Here is a 22,797-nt window from a genome sequence, read left to right as displayed (position 1 = left end):
ATATTAAAAGCACCACCATTGCTATGAGCAGATATGCAACCTCTGTATAAAAATATAAACCTATACTTAATATTTAAAAATATAGCAACCGTAGTTATAGCTCTAGTAGTGTTATTTGACTTTACAGTCCCCTTAAAGGGCAGACATTAACAAAGATTCTATGCACTAAAAATCAGATAAATGTTTATTATTCCTAAGAACCTTGTGGTAATTTTACAGCTGCCTGCCTCAAGATCTGGAGACCTCAGATCTGGAATTCTGATGAGCCCTCTCCTCACCACCCCTAGCTCCATCCCAACCTGCACCCCCACACTACTGTACTTAATGTCTGAACCCATTTGGACAAATACAACAGAACTTTTTAACCTGTGAAGCTAACACATTCCCTCTCTTCTTTTTCTGTTTTTTTAAAATGACACATTTGTATTTATTTCCTAGGTTTCTTACTTCCAGTCATAACAAAATAGTGATCGTCATCTTCCTTTTTCTTTGCAGTAGGCTTTTTATCCCCACTCCCTGCTTCCTTAACGGATGAGGGTGGCTTCCTGGTGGAAGCCGGGGCTTTGCCACCTCTGGGAGGCCCCCTGGCTGAGTGCGGGCTCCTGGAGGCAGTCTGTGCTGCCTTGGACACGGTGTGTGCTTTGGCAGAAGACTGGGGCAGACTCACGACGGAGAGCGGGGTGCGCCCGGGGGACTTTGAGGAGCCGGGGCCTGTCTTCTGGGATGTACTTATATTCTGAGGCTGCTTTTTGGCAACTGAAACTATCTTCTTATCTTTCGATTCCTGTGCTTTTGCAGGAGCGACTGAGGATACAGAAAGTGGCTGGTTTAAGTTCAAGGCTGACTTAAGTTTCTGTGCGGGCACGGCCCCTGCTTGCGGGGCTCCATCTGAAGGCTGAGAGCGTGTTCCTAGACCTGGGGTTACGGTTTTGGAACTGGGTTTCGTCATTTCTGCAGGCGACTGGACAGAAGGAGAAGGTTTAGGTAGCTTTGGACACTTTGATGATGAATTCAAATGTGCAGCTGAGTGATATACTGCATTATCCCTGGAGGATATATGATTGTGTTTCAAATGCTTTAGTTCCGTTTTTCCTGAACACTTATTTGGCAAAAGTGTAGACTTGGGCACATCTCTTGATTTCTGGGCTGGAGTCAACTTGGCCTTCGGAGCGTTGGGTGATGAGATACATTTTCTCAATGGCTCAGAGCCACAAGGTGCAGTTCTTGGTAAGGCTGGGGAAGAAGTGCTTTTACCTCCTAAAGTTAAAGAAGCAAGTGAAGACGCTGCGTTGTGGGAAGGAGCCTGTGGCTTCCTTGCTGTGCCTTTTGAAGATGTGAGTTTGAGATGAGAAGATGCTGCTGGGGGCTGTGGCGTTTTTGAACGGACTGACACGGAGCCCGGGTGACCTCCTTTTAGGGAAGGTGCTGGCAGCTTTTCTTTGCTCCTTGGAAAACCAACGGGCGTGCCCGGTTTGGATTTTTCTTTCTGAATCATGCTCACTGCTGACATCGGATTCATTTCAGGAGGCTGCGGTGTTCTGGCAGGTGAATCGGGCACACTTTCACTAGAAACGCCTTTTTGAAATGCTAGAATTTTTTGTTCTAGTGTAGCAAACTGTAATATTCGACAGGGGTCATATTTAAGCAAAAATCCTTGAAGAGTATCCCAGCCTCCACCAACACGGACCATGACATGTTTTCCATGAAGCATCTTTCCCCCAAAAGAAAGTAAAAAACAAAGTTGTAAAACTGCAAGGTTCACAGTTACAATTCACTAGTTAGTAGTCACAATTTGTGATGTCTGTGATCTATGAAATTCAGAGTATTTGCCAATAGCTTTACTGTAAATTGACAGTCTCTTCTTTGTATTATTGAAGGAATAAATTTAATCCATATCGAATCATGTAATTGACAAAGAGTATCCTCCAATTTGTAAAAAGATATTTACACACAACTTGCATCCTAAGCAATCCAAATTACTAATAAACAAAGTTGCAAGGGCAATCTTGTTCAACAAAGAATAGAATATTGAAGGAATAAAAGAGAAGAGAAAAGAGAAATGGGAATTTACAGGAAAAAAAGCCTCATAAAAAAGCAATTATTATGAAAGATAACAATCACTAAAATGTGTACTTTACAATTTAATAAATTACTTCATATGTATTATATCAATTTAAATTTTCAAAAACTTTGATATAATTTATTACTAGTTCTTCACAGATGAGAAAATTATGGCTCTGAGAGATTAAGAAAATTGTCCCAAATCACACAGCTTGGCCTGGCCTCAAATACACCAGGCTTCCCCAACCCAAATGGTGCTTTTGTGCGGATAAGATACATCCTGAGTCTGCTAACGCAGAACAAGCTGGATTTCAGCCCCCTGACCCCCATCCATTAAGCAGGAAAATCTGCACAACTGTATGAGATTGCCCTAAAAGTTTCACCTCTAAACCCCACGCTCTGTGCACTATCACTGCGTCATACTGCTTTGAAAGAGAAAGCAAACTAAAAGAAAGTAACACGTAGGTGTTTCTGCATGTTGGGGTTATGGGGAGGTAACGATAATATATAAAATAAAAGAAAATATGGATGTCAAAATTATTTTTAAATATTTTTATATTCTATTCCTAAGTTAGGAATAAAACAGCTCTTTTATCCAAAGTAGACAGAATGCTGAACAGTGAAACTTCAATCTCCTCAGCAAAGGAGATGATCAGTTGCAGACTGCAGATGGGACAAAGGAAGGAAATGAACGTATATATCAGCATATTGGTATATATACTGATGCTGTGTCTATGTAAAAAGGTTTTATACTTAACACACAATGTGTATATTACTATAAACGGCAATGTTTCTATTTTCTTTCCTTATTACTGACATTTAATCAGATTAGATGTGTTGGTTTTTAATGATGATGAAAAATGATTCCTTTTTAGAAAATCTGAAAAATGGAATAAGTTACCTGAGATATACAAACATTTCCTCCCCCAATTATATTCAATGTTTCCTGCAGTTAGCAGTTCGTTGTGTTAAAGGTGTTAACCTAAATTCGTTATATATTCATGAGAGCAAGAGTTGTGTTATTTTTTTGTGCAGTGAAATTCTTTCATTAATAACACCAATTTTTTTGAAAAGTAAAAGCGAAACACAAGATTGGTAAAGCAATAGATCCAATTTAAAAACAAGATCTGTGTGTAAATAGGATGTAAATGGTGGACTTACTCTTATAAAGAGTATTTTATCTCCTAGTCGGTACCGTCCTTCAGATAAGTATTCAATAGAAAACCGATGAGAACAACTGCAAGGGGGATCTTCAGCAATGTGTGTAACCTAAGATTAAAAATAAGTAACAATCAGTGCTTGTGACAAAAAGTATTTTGTTCAACACTAAAATGCAAGGTTATTTGATAGCTGGGAAAGCCAAACTCAAAGATAGAAGTTTAAAGACAATTCAACTTTTAACTATCTCTTCTCCTTCACTCGTTGACAAATACTGAGATTAGACATTAGCTGACCCATTAAAACCAGCAGCGCTGCAGGTCCGAGTCTCTCTTTCTCTCCCCAGTGCCGGGCTTGTGCTGCTTCACTGACCACGGGCGAACGCCTGTGAACGTGTACGGAGTAGAGTCCATTCAAAGCACTTCCACTAAGCCACATTAGTTCATTCAGTTTGAATTCTTGTAAGCCCTGGACTAATGTATCTGTGTCAAATCAAAGATAGGCCAGTCAGATGAAGCTTATGTAAAAGCTCTCATTTGTCCCTAACACTGTGCTAACTTAATATGAGGGAATATCTAGATCTATTCCAAAGTTACTTTTAAAATAGGCAGAGACATATCTATTCATCCAAGATTTTTAAAAATGCAATGCAAGAGGCATTTTCTGAAAGTGCTCACTTTGTTTCAATAATCTGCTAAGGAGATGAGAGTTGGGAGAAAACCCTACTTCTACCCCTCAAGAAGCTTATAAAATTTTTAATTACAGCAAGTATCTATAAAACAGTAATAACTAGAATAAATATAAAAATACTATAGCCTGTTATTATATTAAACAACACTTTCCAAATGTTTATTAATAATGACTTGTTATTTCTTTAAAATTTTGTAAATTAAGCACTTTCATAAAATACTACATCCAAAAAAGACCACAAGGGGATGAGGACAAATATGTGACACCTTAATCAATAAAGAAATTTAAAATATAAAAAAAAAAAAAAGACCACAAAATCTAAGCAACAGCCGAAGCAACAGCCGAAGCAGAAACAATGTTTGATACTCAGCTCACCTCCATTCCTTGTCATACTGTAGTCACTGCGGAACGCACAGCCTGACCAAGTGCAATTGTATTAACTTCTACGTAATGGTAAACAGCTGAAGTTAAGAAGACTTTCCAGTTGAGACTCGCCATCTAACATATATTCTGTCACGGGGAGCGTCCAGAAAATCCCCATCAATCGGCTTCCACAACTTTCTGCCACCTGTACTCTCCAAGTACCGTACTTTCTGGCATATAAAACGACTGGGCATATAAGATTTTCCAGGGTTAAAAAGTCGTTTTATACGCTGGAAAATACGGTATATTGGACTATATTGATGGGATTAGATATAATGGATTAGATATATTGGACTACCATATTTTCCGGCATATAAAATGACTTTTTAACCCAGGAAAATCTTATACGCCCAGTCGTCTTATACGCCGGAAAATACGGTATCAGTGTACCCTTTACTTAGACACCTTAGCAGTCAGCCCAGATTTCTCACTCCTTGTCAGAATTAGAATTCCTGCCAGTCCTACCTTCTAAGTAGAAAAATACCTGTGCTCCTTTTGCCTTATTTCCACTACCACTGCTTGAGTTCAGGTTCTCATCATCCCATGCCTGGATTATTACAATAAACCAACATAACTTCTGCATGGCCATGAGAGTAATCCTTATCATTTACAAATCAGATGATAACACTACTATGTTAAATAAAAAAAAATCAATGAACTCTTATGGCCCATAGTACCCTTCATGATGGATTCTAGCTTTTTTGCCCCAAAACCATTCCTCACCTTCACAAGCTACACAAAGTAGTGCCTTGAACTCACCAGGAGTGGAAATTAGTACTAGTAAGAAACATTCTTTTAAACATAGCATCACCTGTGGCACACTCGAAGACTAACACATCATGGTCGCAAGTGTGGCAGCTACTTACAGCTTCATGCAGCTCCTCATGCTGACAGCACGATTTAGGGATGCTGATGGAATCGTCATGCCCAGAAGTATTAAGTAAGGTCTCTTCTAACTCAATTTCCTTCTCAAGTTTTACTAACACTGGTGGCTCAACCCCATACCTGAAAAACAATTAGGAGATTTCCTCATTCCAGCAGTCTTTCCCAAGCCCTTCCTTGCATATCACAATTGGGCTTATTTTATTTTTAAATGAAGTCTGTATGAGTCTCTTCCACTGATTATTTTACTGGCATATTTGCAAATGCTTTTTAATGTCCCACAGGTTGCCAGAATTCAAATGATAAACTTCACACCAGAGCATATATTTGGATTACTGGATGCTCTCAATATTCAACCAAAGGTTTTGAAAGGCACCTTAAAAATCAGCCTAAGAGTAAAGATGGGGCTGAGGTAGGTGGGGAGGACGCAAGGCTCAGCCTTCTATCAGCTCCTCTTTGTGTCCAGAGGACTTGCCTCCCCTTGAAATGCTACAAGACCACATGCTCTTACTTTATTCTTAGTATAAACATTTTAAGGAACCACTTTTACAGTTTTACATTAAATGAAGGCAAGTTATATGAGCAAGCAGATGTTGACACATGATATAGTTCACACAAACAGAATAAAGAAAACAGAAAGAAAAAAATAGAAAAAAGTTACTTTATTCCAATAAAAATTATTCTTTTATTTATAGAAAATCATGTGTTATCTAAAATAAAGTAGCTTAAAAATACTTAGGACACTGAAATCCTGAAATATTGTGGGATACATACCTTGACACAATTCGACCAATTTCAAGAAGACAAAGATACACCTGTCTTGGATCTTTGTGCAAAACTGTGAAAAAACAATCAAACATAGTTTAAGAAACAAAATTAAGTAAAGAAATATATTTCTGGCATGGAAGAAGTAAAAAAAGAATAATGAAGACATTACTTGTTTGGAGACTTTAAAAAGACATTTTTGTTATCTCCACATATTATCATCTTCCATTCGTGTGTGTTTTTTAAAAAATGGTTGACAAGAAGAGGATGAAAACTTGCCATGCACCCTTATTTGTATAGCATTTTAATTCTAAAACAACTAAGGGCTTAGGTAACATTAAGTTATTTATAATTCAGACCTCTCAACAGGAGATATATTTGAAGAGATACATCACCTCAATTTTATTCTAAACTATCTTTAGCGTAAGGCTATGTGGTAATAGACTTCTTAAACTCTTCCAAAAAATAGAGGAGGAGGAGGAAGCACTTCCTAACTCATTCTATGAGGCCAATATTACTTGACACCAAAGTCAAAAAAAGACATCACAAGAAAAGTAAAGACCAACATCCTAAGGCATTTAACAAAATCCAACACCCTTTCCTGATAAAAAAACAAAACTCTCCGAAAAGTGGGAATAGAGGGATCACACCTCAACATAATAAAAGCCTTCTATGACAAACCTACAGCCAACATCATACTCAATGGGCAAAAACTAAAATTATTTCCCCTAAGAACAGAAACAAGACAGGGATGCCCAATTTCACCACTCCTGTTGGACACAGTACTGGAAGTGCTAGCCATAGAGATCAGACAAGAAGAAGAAATAAAAGGCATCCAAACTGGAGAAGAAATAAAATTGTCATATTTCGTAGATGACATGATATTGTACATAGAAAACCCTAAAGACTCCATAAAAGAACTACTAGAATTAATAAATGAAATCGGCAATGTAGCAGAACACAAAATTAACACCCAGAAATCTATGGCTTTTTTACACCAATAATGAACTCACAGAAAGAGAAACTAAAAAAAAAAAAAAAAAAAATCTCATTTACCATTGCAACAAAAATATTAAGATACCTAGGAATAAATTTAACCAAGGAGGTAAAGAACTTGTACTCAGAAAATTATAGAACACTGAAAAAAGACAAAAACAAATGGAAGAATATATCATGTTCATGGATTGGTAGAATCAACATCATTAAAATGTCCATCAAGCAATCTATAGATTCAATGCAATCCCCATTAAAATATCAATGGCATATTTTAAAGACCTAGAATAAACGCTCCAAAAATTCATTTGGAATAAAAAAAAGACCCTGAATAGCTGCAGCAACCTTGAGAAAGAAGAACAAAGTTGGAGGGATGACAATACCAGATATCAAGCTATATACAAAGCCACTGTTCTCAAAACTGCCTGGTACTGGCACAAGAACAGACATATAGACCAATGGAACAGAACAGAAAACCCAGAAATCAACCCAATATGCTCATTTAATATTTGACAAAGGAGGCAAGAGCATACAATGGAGTCAAGACAGTCTCTTCAATAAATGGTGTTGGGAAAATTGGACAGATACATGCAAAAAATAAATAAATAAAACTAGACCACCAATTTACACCATACACAAAATAAACTCAAAATGGGTAAAGGACTTAAACATGAGACGGGAAACCATAAAAATCTTAGAAGAAGCCATAGGCAGCAAAATAGCAGACATTTGTCGTAGCAATATATTTAACGATACAGCTCCTAGGGCAATGGAAACTAAGAAAATAAATAAATAGGACTACATTAAAATAAAAACATTCTGCACAGCAAAAGAAACCATCAACAAAACAACAAAAAAGCCCACTGTGTGGGAGAACATATTTGCCAATGTTATCTCCAATAAGTTTATCAAAAGATAAACAAATGGCCAATAAGTTTATCAAAAGATAAAACATATCTTTAGCCATTAGGGAAATGTAAGTCAAAAACACAATGAGATACCACTTCACACCCACCAGGATAGGATGGTAATATAATAATATGAAAAAGAAGAGGAGAGGGGAGGAGGAGGAAGAAAGAATAATAACAAGTATTGATGAAGAGATTAAGAAATTGGGACCACTATGCATTGCTAGTGGGAATATAAAATGGTATGCCCACTCTGGTAGTTCCTCAAAAAGATAAACATAGTTACCACATAACCCAACAATTCCACTCCTAGGTATGTGCCTGAGAGAATTTAAAACAAATGTTTACCCAAAAACTTGTACACAAATGTTCATAGCAACATTATTCATAATAATCAAAAAGTAGAGGCTGATAATGAATTTTTAAAATGTGGTCTATCCATACAATGGAATATCATTCTGTCATAAACAGATATGAAGTACTGTTACATGCTACAACATAAATAAACCATTATGCTAATTAAAGAAGCCTGACACAAAAGGCCACATATTGTATGATTGATTCCATGTATTTGAAATATCTAGAATATATAAATCCATAGAGAGAAAAAAATAGATTGGTGATAGCCACAGGATGAAGGCAGGTAGTAAATAATTGGGCCTAACTGCTGGGTATGGCTTTTCTTTTGAGTGATGGAAATGTTCTGGAATTAATTAGTGGTGATGGTTGCATGATATAATGAACATATTAAAAACCACTCAAGGGTACACTCTGAAGTGATGAATTTTGTTATATGAAGTATATCTTAATTTTTTAATGCTATAAAAAAGAAGCTTCACATACTTAAAATGGTTATGATCGTACATTTTGTTCTGTATATTTTACCACAATTAGAAATTTTTTTAATTAAAAAGGAACCTAAATGCTAAACCTACGAGTTCAAAAAAAGATCCTTAGAAAACAATTAAGCAAACAAAAAAACCCTGATTATTAGAACTTGTACTAAATGCACCAATATGGTAGTTATAGATCACCTAACTTTCTTTTCCTGTTCTTAAGAGTTAAAAGCTCTAGCAAACCCCTAAACTCTAATAATAGTTATGTGATAAATTGCATATACTTATACTGACTCCCTGAAAGGAAATGACATTGTTCTTTGATTTATAAATAACATCTATTATATACCCCAAACAGAAAGCAATAAAAAGCCCTATGTTTGACTTTAAAATTCATACCCAAAGGATTTTATCTTGAAAAATGTATTCAACTTGTTTCTCTGAACACTCAGATTTACCTTTAAATAGTGTATTTATTTATTTAATTGCTTTGAGTTCCTAGCAAAACGTAAAAAATGAAGCTGCTCATCTCTGAGACCTTTAGAAAGTGAAAACATTAGTTCTTTAGCTCAACGCCTAGGAAAGAATTAATGTTATTGGCAGTGCTTCATTTAGTTTTATACTGACTGTAAGGACAGTGTGAAGAAGATGCCTTCTACTGGGAATGAGAAATATACAATCTTATATCCTTTCAGAAGTAATAAACTGGAGAATTGAAAGCACTTCCTCTCCCCTCTGATCGATAGAGGCTGTATATGCCATTAAATCAACCACATTGTCAATAATGATCAGCACACCCGGATGAAAGCAGGGTGCAAATTGGGGGTAAAACATCAACCAAATCCATATTGTTTTTTATTCTCTAGTGCACAGGAGCATCCAGAGGCATAGTAAATGCGTAGCAGTGGGAGCAGCCCACCCTGCGTGCAGGCAGCAAGGGTATGCAACATCAGTCAAGAATTTTAAAACAATAATAAAACCAACTAAAAGTCAGTTTGGTTTTTATTATCACCATGAACCAGTAATTCTAAACAGTGTCAGTGATAAAATACTTCTCTCCACCAGGGCAGACTACCCCGCCCTTGGAATGCTTTGCTCCTATCAAAACATAAATTCTGTGTGTCTGTGTATACACATATATAGAGAGATAGATAAATATGTATATACATGTATAAATGCTTTGAGGAAATATATAGACTAAAACTTAGTTAGCTTTCACTTTAGTCACTGCACAGAGTATGTCAATAATTATTCAGTAGAACGTGACTTTTACAAATGAATTGTCAAAAACATTAATCCATTTAGATAATCAAGTTGGCAGCTGCTGTTTACAAGGTAAATCTAAAACCATGAATATGCATCCCTTAGTCTTCTGTTATTTCTATAATTATTTAGTTAAAGAGGAATTACTAGTAATTTAGGCCTGGTAGAGTAATTCTTGATGAAAACATTAATTAGTAAAGCATTCCTCCAGAAATTTCCTGTAGCCAACTCATTCAGGAAGTAAAATATTTCTAGGGTATTCTAGATATATAAGATCTTTAACTATACATGAAAAGCTTAATATATTTAATTTAGAATCAGATTCTCTAATTATTTCACATATACTTAAAGTATACATTTTCCTAGGAAAATGAGATGTGGCATTAGAGTCCTTATTTGGAAAGAAAAATTAGAAATGAGGTATTAAAAAAATGCTAATAAACATTCAACAAAACAACACTTACCTAAACCTTCAGATTCAAAGAGGTATGTCTCATCAACCCCAATGTGTCTACACCAGTGAAGGAAGTTCGCAGTATTGTCTCTAGCAAAGAATGAACCAGAGGCAGCATCTTTCTTACAGGGCACTTTTCTCATTGGAAAATTCTGGAAAAGACAAAAGAATAACTTCAGAGATGCATCATGGATATTTCCATTAGCTATCCATGCTAATCACTAAAGAAATATTAAGTGCATTGAATGCAAGTAAAAGGCATACAACATTAGGTATCTTCAAAATTATTTTATCTTATTCTCCTTTACTATAGTTCAGAAAACAATCTGGTTAAAATCAGCAGTAGGATCAAAGCATTTCTAACCTCTTTCTTTTTGAAATGACAGGAATCTTTTCAATTTAAAATAAATTAACTTTTAAAAATGACACTCTAATAATTTCAAAGTATATCTCCATAGAATCTCTCCATACATAGTTCAATACAAACACAGAATTACTGCCCTGTTAAAGATTAATAAACACCCTCATGTTTGCTTCCTTCCCTATTTGCAGATTCATAAATATAATTCTGAGTTTCCTGAGGAGACTATCAAATAAGGAAGTAGACCATTCTTAATTCAAGTTCTTTGAAAATTGATGATCTAAGTTTTACAGAACCCTAATTATTTGAGTATCTGAACCAAGAGTATTTAGATAATCCTACTGAGGTTGAGAGACTTTTAGTTTTATTTCAGTTTAAATTTTTACTTGAATAAGCAATTCATGCATATGATTTTTAAAAATGCATTAGTCATAGTAGACACAACGTAAGTCTCTCTCCTACCCTACCCCTCAGTTCCTCTCTCTCGCTAAAGATAACCACTATTACCAGTTCCTTATATATCCTTCCTGTTGCTATTATTTTCCAGAATTAAAATAGTCTTGTTAGTTTCTCTAATGTATACAGAATATATGATCATCGCCAAAAACATAAATAAAGAAATAAAATCAAACGATACAGCTGAATACAAAGATGGTTAGTCTCAACTGAAATCCTCTCACCCACATTTTAGCAAGACATCTCCGGGCACAAGTATTCATAAATATGATTCTGAGTTTCCTGAGGAGACTATCAAATAAGGAAGTAGACCATTCTTAATTCAAGTTCTTTGAAAATTGATGATCTAAATTTTATAGAACCCTAGTTATTTGAGTATCTGAACCAAGAGTATTTAGATAATCCTTCTGAGGTTTATCTAAATAAACCTACAGAATGTTACAGAAACACACTACTCTGCAATCTGATTGTGTGTATTGCTCATGCACATTTAACAATAGGTTGTAGGCATCTTTTAGGGTAAAAAAGAACAGATTAAAAGAGTCATTTCTCATGAATGAATGGATAATAATCAAGTGTGTTTAGGTACCATAACTAATTTTTAACAACTTATCTATTGATGAGCATTTAGGTTATTCCTAATTTCTTGCATTTTTGTGAATTTGTGATTTTTTCCATAGAACAAATTCCTGAGAGTAGAATTATGTATCACAGGACGTGCTATATATTTTTTTTCACTTACATTTTACATTCAATATTATTTTATATTAGTTTCAGGAGTACAGCATTGTGGTTAGACAATCATATACTTAACAAAGTATTCCCCCTACATTTCCAGTACCCACACCATACAGTTATTACAATATTATTGACTATATCCCCTATGCTGTACTTTACTCCCCGTGACTTTTTGTAACTACCAATTTGTACTTCTTAATCCCGTAAACTTTTTTAGGACGGGCTCTATTTTCAATGTGATATACATCACGCACTGTCCTCCCAAAAATGACACCACTTTATACTTCACCAACACTGTGTGAGTGTCCAGACCCCCTGTGAAAGTGCCATGCTTGATGAAAAGAGAGAAAACCTTATCTCTTCAAATCATAACTTGAGGGTCAACAGAGAAAAACTGGCTAAAAAATGATTATTCACCAACCAATATTTATAGAATTTACTCACCAAGACAATATATGAAGAATATAAAGGTGATAATGATGATGATAGCTCCTAACTGTGTATCAGAAACCACCACAAGCTCTTTTCTCATTTAATTCTCACAACAATCCTGTATTATTGTTCTCAAGAAGAGCTAGCTACTGGATATTTACTATGCACTAGGCACTAAACTAATTGCCATATCCTTGCAAATAAATTCTACAAGTGGAGGTAAATGTTAATACCTCCACTTTACAAGTAAGAGTATTTTTCTAGATTCTGAAAAAGATTAAGTAAATTATCCAAGGTCTTATAGATAGTTGGGGTGGAAGTGTACAACCTTGTAGAGATCATGAGAAATGGACATAAACAAATGAGTATGTACCAAGGTATAAGACCACTGCTGTCCAACATCTCCTTACCCCTGGTTCTTCAGAGCTGCAGGCTTTCACCATGTTCTGAAGAACGTCAATCAGTTGGCATAACAGCACTCCATTATCAAGCTCTTCCAGTAATCTTTCTGCCTTAACTTCAATACCTAAGAACATATATCCAATGTTAAGATTCTTCTAGAAACAATAAATTCAAAGAATATGGTTAGAAGTTAATTAAATGTAATTAGATTATGGCTGAAATACTAGACAAATGTTAGATCAGACTATAATCATTCACTCTTGGAAGGTACAGCAGAGAATGTCAAAATAAAAAATGACAACTGAAACAAAAATGTGATGTAGTACAGGAAAAAATTATTTGACATGTCTTTTATTTCATTTTATTGTTAATTATTTTATTTTCTATTATTTCATTTTTAAAAAACCCAAGTGCTGTATGTTTCAATACTCACTATTAAGGTTAACTTTTGATTCACTGCACATTACTACTGCTTACACAAGAAAAATTCTCTATAAATAAGATGGAATTTGTTGCAACTTAAAAATTAAAGACAGTAACCTAGCAAAGACTCAGGGAATACTAACTTTTCACCTCTAAAATACCTTCTTTGGAAGCTTTATTACACAATAAACTTAAAAAAAGTATTTTTCTAAATCAAACTGATACTAGATATCTGGAGTGTTTGCTGTGTTTTAATGATCTCGGGAAGGTCACAGATGAGCTTCATATATCTTTTTTCACAAAAACCCTGCAATGCTACATGAAATTCTGTATTAAAAGGAGAATTTTTCTGCAGAAAAATTCAGGGCACTTATCATATTGCTTAACTGAGTAAAGCAATATGATGCCAGACAGTCTCCAACCTGACGTTTCCTCCTGGGTGTCATGAATAATCATTTTAACTGCAGTATGAATGCCATTCAGAATCCCATGCCTTATACAGAATTAAGCAGGGGGGTGAGGGGAGGGGAAATCAGTAAAATATAGATCCCAAAATTATACCTACATATTAAAAAAGGATTTTAATATTAACAGTGAAAATGTTGATTATTTAAAGCTTACTGACCTCTTCTGTTCAGCCTCAAACTTCCTTACTATTCAAGCCCTAAGGGTCAGGGTGAAATAGAATATCCTCCCAACTAGAATAAAAGCTTTGTGAGATTTCATTCACAGGAGTATCCCCAGCCTCTAGAACAAGCACTCCTTAGCAAAGAATAAGGTTCTCAATAAATGTTTACTAAATACAAGAATAGAATTTTGAATGTCTTTTCAAGCCTTACCTAACAAACCAGATAACCAGATTGACAGATCTTCTTGCATGGGCAACAGGGTGGCTTTGTGCCTCACAGCTATCCACTCATCATACTGACAAACATCAGCCAAACCTGGCCCGTGTCTGGGGGTCAGAGGGCTCCGCGGGCTTAGAGGCAGGTCTTCTCCAAACCACACCTAGAGAAAACGCCAACCAAATGAACAGATGTGACCTTGTGAAGTCAGCATAACCCACATCTATATTTATACATGAATTACAGACCATGCATAATACAATATATGCAAAAATATATAAAGTAGAAGCAAACTATTAGTCGAGATACTTGAGGCATTGTCAATATCCACTACTGTGGTAAATGTAAGTGAACTCCCTAATTAATGAATGCATTCTACTATCAAGCCAAGAGAATAAAAATCAACAAGTTATATTTTTACTTCACTTGTTAGATAAGTTTTATAAGTTACTTGACCAGTGTCTCAGCATCTTGGCTGTAAAATGGGTTAATGAACACTGCCTTATAAGATACATCCTTGTAACATCTAGCATTGGCCCTAGCAATATTTGTTGAATAATGGATAAATTGAACGAATGCATAAGTGGCATTTTAAACTTTAAATCATAATAAGATTATAATCTTTAAAAAATATTCTAAATAATCTAGTCTGTCATCTGATTTTGCATGGCCCATAACTAAGTATGGTTTTTACATTTAAAAATGGCTTGTTATATAAGTACCTACATAATTGCCTCGATGTTGCCTGCTGACTCTCAAAGCCAAAAATATTTACTACCTGGCCAATTCCTAGTTTAGAATAAAAATGGACATAAACATACTATCAAACCAGCACTTGCAAATTTTTGAAATTTTACAAAACTTTAATACAGGCATCCTCAAACTACGGCCCGCGGGCCACATGCGGGTTTTTTTGCTGTTTTGTTTTTTTACTTCAAAATAAGATATGTGCAGTGTGCATAGGAATTTGTTCATAGTCTTTTTTAAACTATAGTCTGGCCCTCCAACAGTCTGAGGGACAGTGAACTGGCCCCCTGTTTAAAAAGTTTGAGGACCCCTGCTTTAATACAATGTTATTTAGAGAAAAGACTATCAATACTCAACGCAGAAAGGGGAATAGAGCCCAACTGAAATGACAGGTGGAGAGAGGGGGACTGGGGAGAGGGTCCTTGCAGGAGTGTAGCTTGAAATAAAAAGTCAGAGTTTGAATGAAGTAAGAGGATGTCCACCAATGAGGACAGCCCTGGGCACAGAGTCAGACCCTGAGCAGGATATTAAGTCAGACCCTTTGGGGACAAAGGGCGAAGGTCCCAGTGCAGGGTGTCAAAGCTCAAGTGAGCTGAGAAGGGCAGCAGCTCAGGGCGGGGTGGCAGCAACAGAGGAAGATCAGTTACACACAGAGAGATTTACCAAAGGGAACCAGGTTTCTCACTGCCAAAGAAGAATGATACAAATATGGAATGAGAGAAAACTAGAATGAATCCTATGGTGTTACGATAGAATTTCTTTTACCAAAAAGCAAAGATGTGCTCAAAGAATGGTGAGGACATGCCAAAAGGAGACAGATGCCAGCCTGCAGAGACTCTAGTGGCTAAGTCAAAAGCAATTTAAACATCCAAATAATGACATAAATGGGTTATAACACAAAGAATAAAATATAAGTCCATCTATATATATAAAAGCCATTTGACCATTCAACTGGTAGCTATGATGTGTACTGACCACCAGGGGGCAGACGCTCAATAAACAGGCATGGAAACATGGAACAGACTGATGAATCTCAGAGGGAAGTGGGGAGGGGGAGGGCGGGAGTTAACCAAAGATCTTATATGCATACTAGAGGCCCGGTGCATGGATTTGTGCACCGGTGGGGTCCCTCGGCCTGGCCTGCGGGGATCAAGCCGAATATGTGCACAAGTGTCCTGACATCCCCCAAGGGGTCCCGGATTGCGATAGGGCACAGGCCAGTCTGAAGGACCCCACCGGTGCACGAATCCGTGCACTGGGCCTCTAGTATAGATATAAATGAATGAACTAGAATTTTGAGGAGGAATGACATTTTTATATAGTTTCAAAGTACTTCCCCCTAAAATAGTTATTACAAAGGGGAAAAGAGAGTCATTTTACAGTAGAGAAACCTGACAGGTGGCATCTTAACTGAGTGATAAAAGTGAACACCATTAATAATGGGACAACCAAAATCATAGGCCACCTGATAGGATGCAGTGAGAAAACATAGCAGCCCTCTGTGATATTGCTGCCAAAGATGCATAACCTGAACTGAATCATGAGGAAACATCAGGCAAATCCAAAATGAGGGACACTGTACAAAATAACTGATAGACAATACTCAAAAAGTGTCAATGTCATTAAAGGTAAGCAACAGTTGAGATACTTCAGACTGAGAAGGACTAAAGGGAGATGACAATTAAATGAAACCCATGATTCTGAACTGAGCACTATTGGGACAACCAGCAATTCCTAAATGAGGTCTGAGAATTACATGGTAGTACTGCATCAGTGTTAATATCCTGATTCTCATTACTGCATCATGGTTGTTTAGGAGGATGTCCTTGTTTTTGAGAAATACACACTGAAGTATTTGGAGGCAATGGCACATTAGATTGGCAACTCATTCTGAAATGGTTCAGACAAATATTTCTGTGCTATACTTAACGATTACTTTGTAAATTTGTGATTACTTGAAAATAAAATTTTTAAAGTATAAGTACAAGTAATACCGATATCCTTTCTTGGTTTTTAAACATAGTTAATTTTCTCCCTAAAATACATTAAACTTACTGAGGTTTATTTGAGGCAAGTCTTACTATGCCAAATCAAAAGCCATAACACCGTAGTTAAGCCAGACAAATTATGGGGAAAACAACAGCAATTATTTCTAATCCCCCATGATAAGGAAAAAAACATGCTTTTGAAAAAAAATCCCAAGAGCAAAGGAAGAACATGAATATATACCACAAGAGGCAAACAGGAGTAGCAAAACTCAAAAACAAAAAACAAAACAAAACAAAAATAAGAGAAACATAAGTTATTTGAGAGACATCATTTCAAGAATTGAGGGTAGGGTTTAGGGAATGAACTCCTAAATATCTAAGAATCCTATAAAGTTTTAGAAAAAAGGTAAGATTTTATTTACCTGAATTCTCTTAAAATTATTTCAAAGGAAGTGCAGCAAAGATTTAATATCTAAATCTGCCCTTCATAAGGATGTATAATACCTAGCACATGGTATTCAGCCAAAAATATTTGTTGGTATAATTAAGGAAATAGATATCAGCAAATGACTGATATCAAAATCAAGATGCATCTACAATCAACAGTATATTATAGTCAATGGAATATGTTATTTGTCCTTTAACCATTTGGCTGAGCTGAAAATAGGCAGAAAGATGCAAATATTTGTCAAGGCAAAATGTGCATTAGTTAGGAGGGTGGTTTTGAAATAAGAAGCTAACATTAACAAAGGTCATCCTTCTATCTTCCCATATGAGGAAGAAGAGTATTTCAATTTCCCTGTTATTGCAGGCGGAAGACTATAATAACCTGGGCTGGTCAGTAGCATATTAATGTTGTTAAAAGTTAGATGTTAGCCCTGGCCTGTGTGGCTCAGTGGGTTGAGTGTCGTCCTGTGCATCAAGTGGATGCTAGATTGATTTCCAGTCAGGGAATATGCCCGTGTTTCGGGCTTAATCCCCAGTAGGGGGCAGGCAAGAGGTCGCCAATTGATGTCTCTCTCTCTCTCTCCTCCTACACCTCTCTCTAAAAATCAATAAAAACATATATTTTTAAGTTAGATGTTAATAAAAGCTTCATGTACAAAGGTTGTTCTCAAGCATGCAGAAAGCTGTCATATTGCAGAGATTCTTAATCCATAGGCAGTCTATAGATGAACCTGAGTAGGTACATAAACTTGCTTACATTTTAGGCAAAATTTTTTGCCTATGTACAAATAGCCCCTTTTCTCAGAAAGTTCATACCTTTCCTCAGATTCTCAACAGAGGGCTGAACCAAAAGAGATCAGGAACTATTGTTCATTGGTTGTTAGACTGTACTTTTATATACTAGTCAAAATGAAAGACCAAAAGAAAAAGGCAAGTAAGATCATAATGTATTAAATTAATAAGAACCAATTGATAATAGCCATTTACTGATAACTCCTCTCTGTAAGGCACTTATGAATAATTAGATAACTAGTATAGTTAGCAGAGAAAGAGGTTAATATCCTGGGAAGTTCTCACATTTATTACAGGTAGAGAAGCAAAAATTTCCATGAGAGATGCCAAGAATGTGCTCAGAGAAGAATCAATATAGATGGATCTGTGGAATCTAGATTAGAGAAGGTTTTATGGAACTGTAAGACAAAACTATGAAAATATTCACAAAGTTAAGAAAATATTAATGGCCATTAGTGTAGAAATGAGAAGAGCATGGTCAATGTGGCAATGATAAAAAAAAAAAAAAAAGCACACTATAAGAAATCAAAAAAATATAATCAACATGAACCTTATGACATTTCTGAGACTTGGATAAAAAGAGAACACAAAGAATAGTCAGATAATAAAAGGTTTTGAGTAATAAAGTTCTGAGCATACTCAGTATGGATTTGAGAAGACCTGCTAGGAGACTGCCGTGGATTTCCAAGTCCCACGAGGAAAGCAGGATAATGGAACTCTTTATTAGTGGGGTAGAAGGATAAGCTGCATAGCACAGGAGGGAGCACAAGCAGGATCACATTCAGAGTTGTTCTTAACCACTTGATAAATTCTCTTCTCTGGCTATCACCCACTGTTAGCTAGATAAGCCTCCTTTCTTCATAAAATAAAAAAAGAAAACGTAAAAAGAAAGACATGCATGACACAGGTATAATCTCAAGTTTTACATCTTGATAATTTTGTTGGACAAATGATACAACTAAACTTCTGAAGTGCTTGTTATGCAATACACATTCTAGTAGGCACTTTGTGCATGTAATGTCACTGATTCCTCACAGCTATTCTACTAAAGAAGTGCAATGACCCTCACTTGAGGCATAGAAGCAGGCATTGGGAGAAGTAAAATAACTTGTCCGAATCTTACAGGGATGCAGAACTATGATCAGAAATGAAATGTGACAGACTAAAGCTTTCACTTTCCAAGCAATTTTATTATTAGCTGCTTGCATCTTTCTAGATAGATGTTCAATGTGATTTCTGTCTTTAAGTGACTAGTCAATCATGTTCTATTTATAGCAAAAGAAAAAAAAAACTTAAGAGGATATCAGAATAATATAGCAAATACTGTACCAAGCCTGGAAATCATTCAAATGTAAGATCATTCTGGTTTATCTCATTATCCTCATCTTGCTTCTCCATCCCCCCCCCCCCCGCAAAAAAACCCACAAAAACAGAGAAACAACAACAAAAAAACAACCCACTCTTTAAATTTTAATAATTAGTTATTTATAGGCATTATGAGGCACATGTACAATTATCTAAAATAAAAACTTTATATTTGTATTTACTGAAAGCTTTTTAAATACAAATATATACTAAATTGTAATGAGAGGAACACTACAACATATTCGACTTCTTCTCCCAGGACAGTATAAATAAGATGGGTCCTTCTAACCCTAAGGTATTTTTTATTCTTATAAATATTTAATACAAGCCTAGAATTAGAATCCTTTCAGAAATAGAAAGTGAAAATATAGTATTCCTGTTATTAAAAGTTGATGCTTAAAAAAACTAGCACAATAAAAACATTTTGATAATTTTAGTATTTTACTAATTATTATAATTTTATTATGTTAATCTCATAAAAATATTTTTTCCAAAACACTTACTTGAATTGCAGGCTGCATAGTCAGTAATACTCAAATCAAATTGCTTTTCTGAAAAGAGAACAAAACATTAATATGCAGACAATGGTAGCTTTCCTACTTACTCCCCCAAACTTCAAATTACAAGAAATCTGTTTCACTCTATTTGATTGAAAATCTAAGACTTTTTCTTCTAACTGGAATCATTTGACTATAAGATCAATAATCATTCCTAGCTTCTTACTTCATAAAAGTACTCTTCGTTTGAAACAGAAGACCTGGAACACGTTTTAATATTTAGTTTCTGATACTAGCACCAAAGTGATTCTTTTTATTTTTCCTAAAATGGAGAAAGGATTCAAGACAGGGAATAGGGGTGATGTGGCTCAAGAGTCCTAGTGCACCCCTTCTTGCCCCCCTTTTTAAATTTAGTAATCTACCAAAAAAGAAAAGGCTGTGTAATGGGAGCTCTAACTAGCTATCTGATTGCAAGCAAGCCAATTCTTGAAACATCTGGCTTCAAAGTAATTCTTGAAGCTTCTGGCTAGCAAAATAAAATTAACAGTAACACTTAGCCAATAAGTCTTCCAGAATTCTCCCCTGTGAACATAATTTAAATACATATATCACAGAAACTAAAAGTTAAGTATCTCCCATCTGACCTTTACATGGAGGTCATAAAAGTTCATCTAGACTTTGTATAAATTCACAAGCTTAACCATGAGCTTCTTTTGCCAGAGGAAAAGGTAATAGACACAAACATTGCCCTAACTGGTTTGGCTCAGTGGATAGAGTGTCGGCCTGTGGACTGAAAGGTCCCAAGTTCGAATCCGGTCAAGGGCATGTACCTTGGTTGCGGGCACATCCCCAGTAGGAGGTGTGCAGGAGGCAGGCAGCTGATCGCTGTTTCTCTCTCATCAATGTTTCTAACTCTCTAGTTCTTCTCTCTTCCTCTCTGCAAAAAACAATAAAATATATTTTAAAAATTTTTAAAAATAGACACAAACATCAATTTTAATCAATTTTAACTATGAGACAATACTCAATGCCTTTCTATAATAATTTTTCATAAGTTATTTCCTCTACTAGGTGCTAAAGATAACAACAACAACAAAAAAAAAAGGAACAGCACAATTTAGCTCCAAAGTACTCTTCTTGAAATCTACAAGAAGGAAAACCACAACTTTAATTATGTTAGGTTAATAAAATTCTTTATTGCATTATCAGAGAGGGGGAAAAATGAAGCTTAAAAACACTCAGAATAATAAGACTATGTAAAACCTAGAAATCTTCACTGCTTAGAGCAGTATAATATCGTAGTTATTTTTTATTGTAAACCACCATTAAAAGAGTCTAAGAAAAAAATCTAGTTTATAAGGCTATAATGCTATCAACTTCCAAGGAAAAGTTATTTTCTCCTCCAAGTTACACCAGACATACCTCCTATACAGTGCCAACTACACATACTGCCTTCCTCCTTTCAGGAACATTTCTTCTGGTACTGAAGTTGAACTTGAGCTAAACCTAACTGAAAAGTGTAATATTACATCTTATTTTCTTTGCGGGAAGGCAAAGGATAGCAGAATGTCCTTTTTGATGTCATTTTTCCTCTCTCTACCACAGCAAAAGGGCAAAGTACAACTGGGCCTTACTAATGAGCTTGTTATGCTTCCCACGAGCCAAGTCAGTGGGGAATACATTTTCCTTTAGCATAAATAATCCTTTGTCCCCAACAAAGATCCACAGTAAGAAGCTTCCGAGACCATTTTTTAAACATGCAGCAGAGAAGCTGCTCCCATTAAAATAAGGAGTCCCACACAATCGGACCAGAACTCTAACAGTTGGAACTGCCAACCCAAAACAAAAGAAGGCCTAAATGACCAGGCGTGTGCAAATCAGGAACAGTGATGCTTTCACAAAGAAGCTATCACAAGAATGTTTAGTCGTTGCATTTTTATAGAAAATTCAGCAAAATTGGTTTTATGAAAGAAATGAAGAATGTGTGCACAACCTGAACTTTAGCAGAAAGTTTTTTGAATTACCTTCCTTGTGCAATGGAAAAACTACTTTATAATGATGACAATAAGAGAACCATCTGGGTTACCTTTAAAAACAAATTCTTTAGTAAAATACTCAGATAAGTAAGTACTCAGGGAAGTTATAACACACCTTCGTATATGAAAGAGTATCATGTACACAAATAAATGCTTTTATATGAAAACTTTTATAAAGTGGTGAGAATGTATCAGTGAATCATCAATTAATGAGTACTCATCATGTTCCAGATATTAAGAGCTAGTTAATTGATATTTTCTAGTCACTCACTGTTCTCTTTATAAACTATCATGTGTCTCAGGCATTTAATCCCAAGAGTAGCATCTTTTCTATAGTTAGTCCCAGTCCTCAATCTGCACCACAATCAATTCTGGATTACTTCTCACCGGTTTTATTACCTATTTTCCTCTCTTCCCTGAAAGTCTTGGCCTCTACTTTTCCCCCATAAACCAATCATTCTGAAATAAAAACATTTTGTTTTTGAAGCTACATATTAACTAGCAACTTACTGGCTTTATTTTGTTCCTGTTTTTGTCTCTGTCCTTCTCCAGAGCCTCATTCAAGTCTTGGCCAACTTGAGGAAGTCACTTTGAGGGGAAAAGACCTCTCACATGACCATGACCAAGACCAAGTACAAACTATACTCTGACCCTGCTGGGAATCTCTCACAAAACAAGGAGCTTCCGTAGACAACATGAGTGAAGATCACTACACTTGATATTGAAACCTGAGGGAAATCTTAGGGACACGGAATGTGCTCATCCACCTGAAACCTAACTGGATTTGGGCCTAACCCACTCATCTTAAAAAGTTTCACTCGTGAGGCCCTCAGGA

The 22,797-nt window shown here is 35.7% G+C and overlaps 1 protein-coding gene across 1 annotated transcript; it reads right to left on the bottom strand.

Annotated features, from left to right (window-relative positions):
• Positions 1 to 332: 332 nt before the first annotated feature.
• GAS2L3 (growth arrest specific 2 like 3) lies at positions 333 to 20,812 on the bottom strand. Its single transcript, XM_054718540.1, has 9 exons — positions 20,757 to 20,812; positions 19,933 to 19,980; positions 14,085 to 14,253; positions 12,831 to 12,946; positions 10,444 to 10,585; positions 5,989 to 6,052; positions 5,199 to 5,337; positions 3,223 to 3,330; positions 333 to 1,711 (listed from the first exon to the last, which is right to left on the bottom strand). The coding sequence occupies exons 2-9, from the start codon at positions 19,948 to 19,950 to the stop codon at positions 428 to 430; spliced, it is 2,040 nt and encodes a 679-aa protein (XP_054574515.1). The 5' UTR covers positions 19,951 to 19,980; positions 20,757 to 20,812; the 3' UTR covers positions 333 to 427.
• Between the last annotated feature and the right edge of the window lie 1,985 nt (positions 20,813 to 22,797).

The sequence above is a fragment of the Eptesicus fuscus genome, chromosome 7, assembly GCF_027574615.1.
Source record: "Eptesicus fuscus isolate TK198812 chromosome 7, DD_ASM_mEF_20220401, whole genome shotgun sequence".
Lineage (NCBI taxonomy): Eukaryota > Metazoa > Chordata > Mammalia > Chiroptera > Vespertilionidae > Eptesicus > Eptesicus fuscus.
Note: the sequence above shows the minus strand (reverse complement) of the source record. Positions and strands in the feature narration are given on the sequence as shown.

Coding starts and splice junctions, on each gene's coding strand:
- GAS2L3 (XM_054718540.1), bottom strand. Junction 6,053..10,443: donor CTTTGAATCTGAAGGTTTAG/GTAAGTGTTGTT, acceptor GTTTTTTCACAG/TTTTGCACAAAGATCCAAGA. Junction 3,331..5,198: donor ATGAGGAGCTGCATGAAGCT/GTAAGTAGCTGC, acceptor TTTTAATCTTAG/GTTACACACATTGCTGAAGA.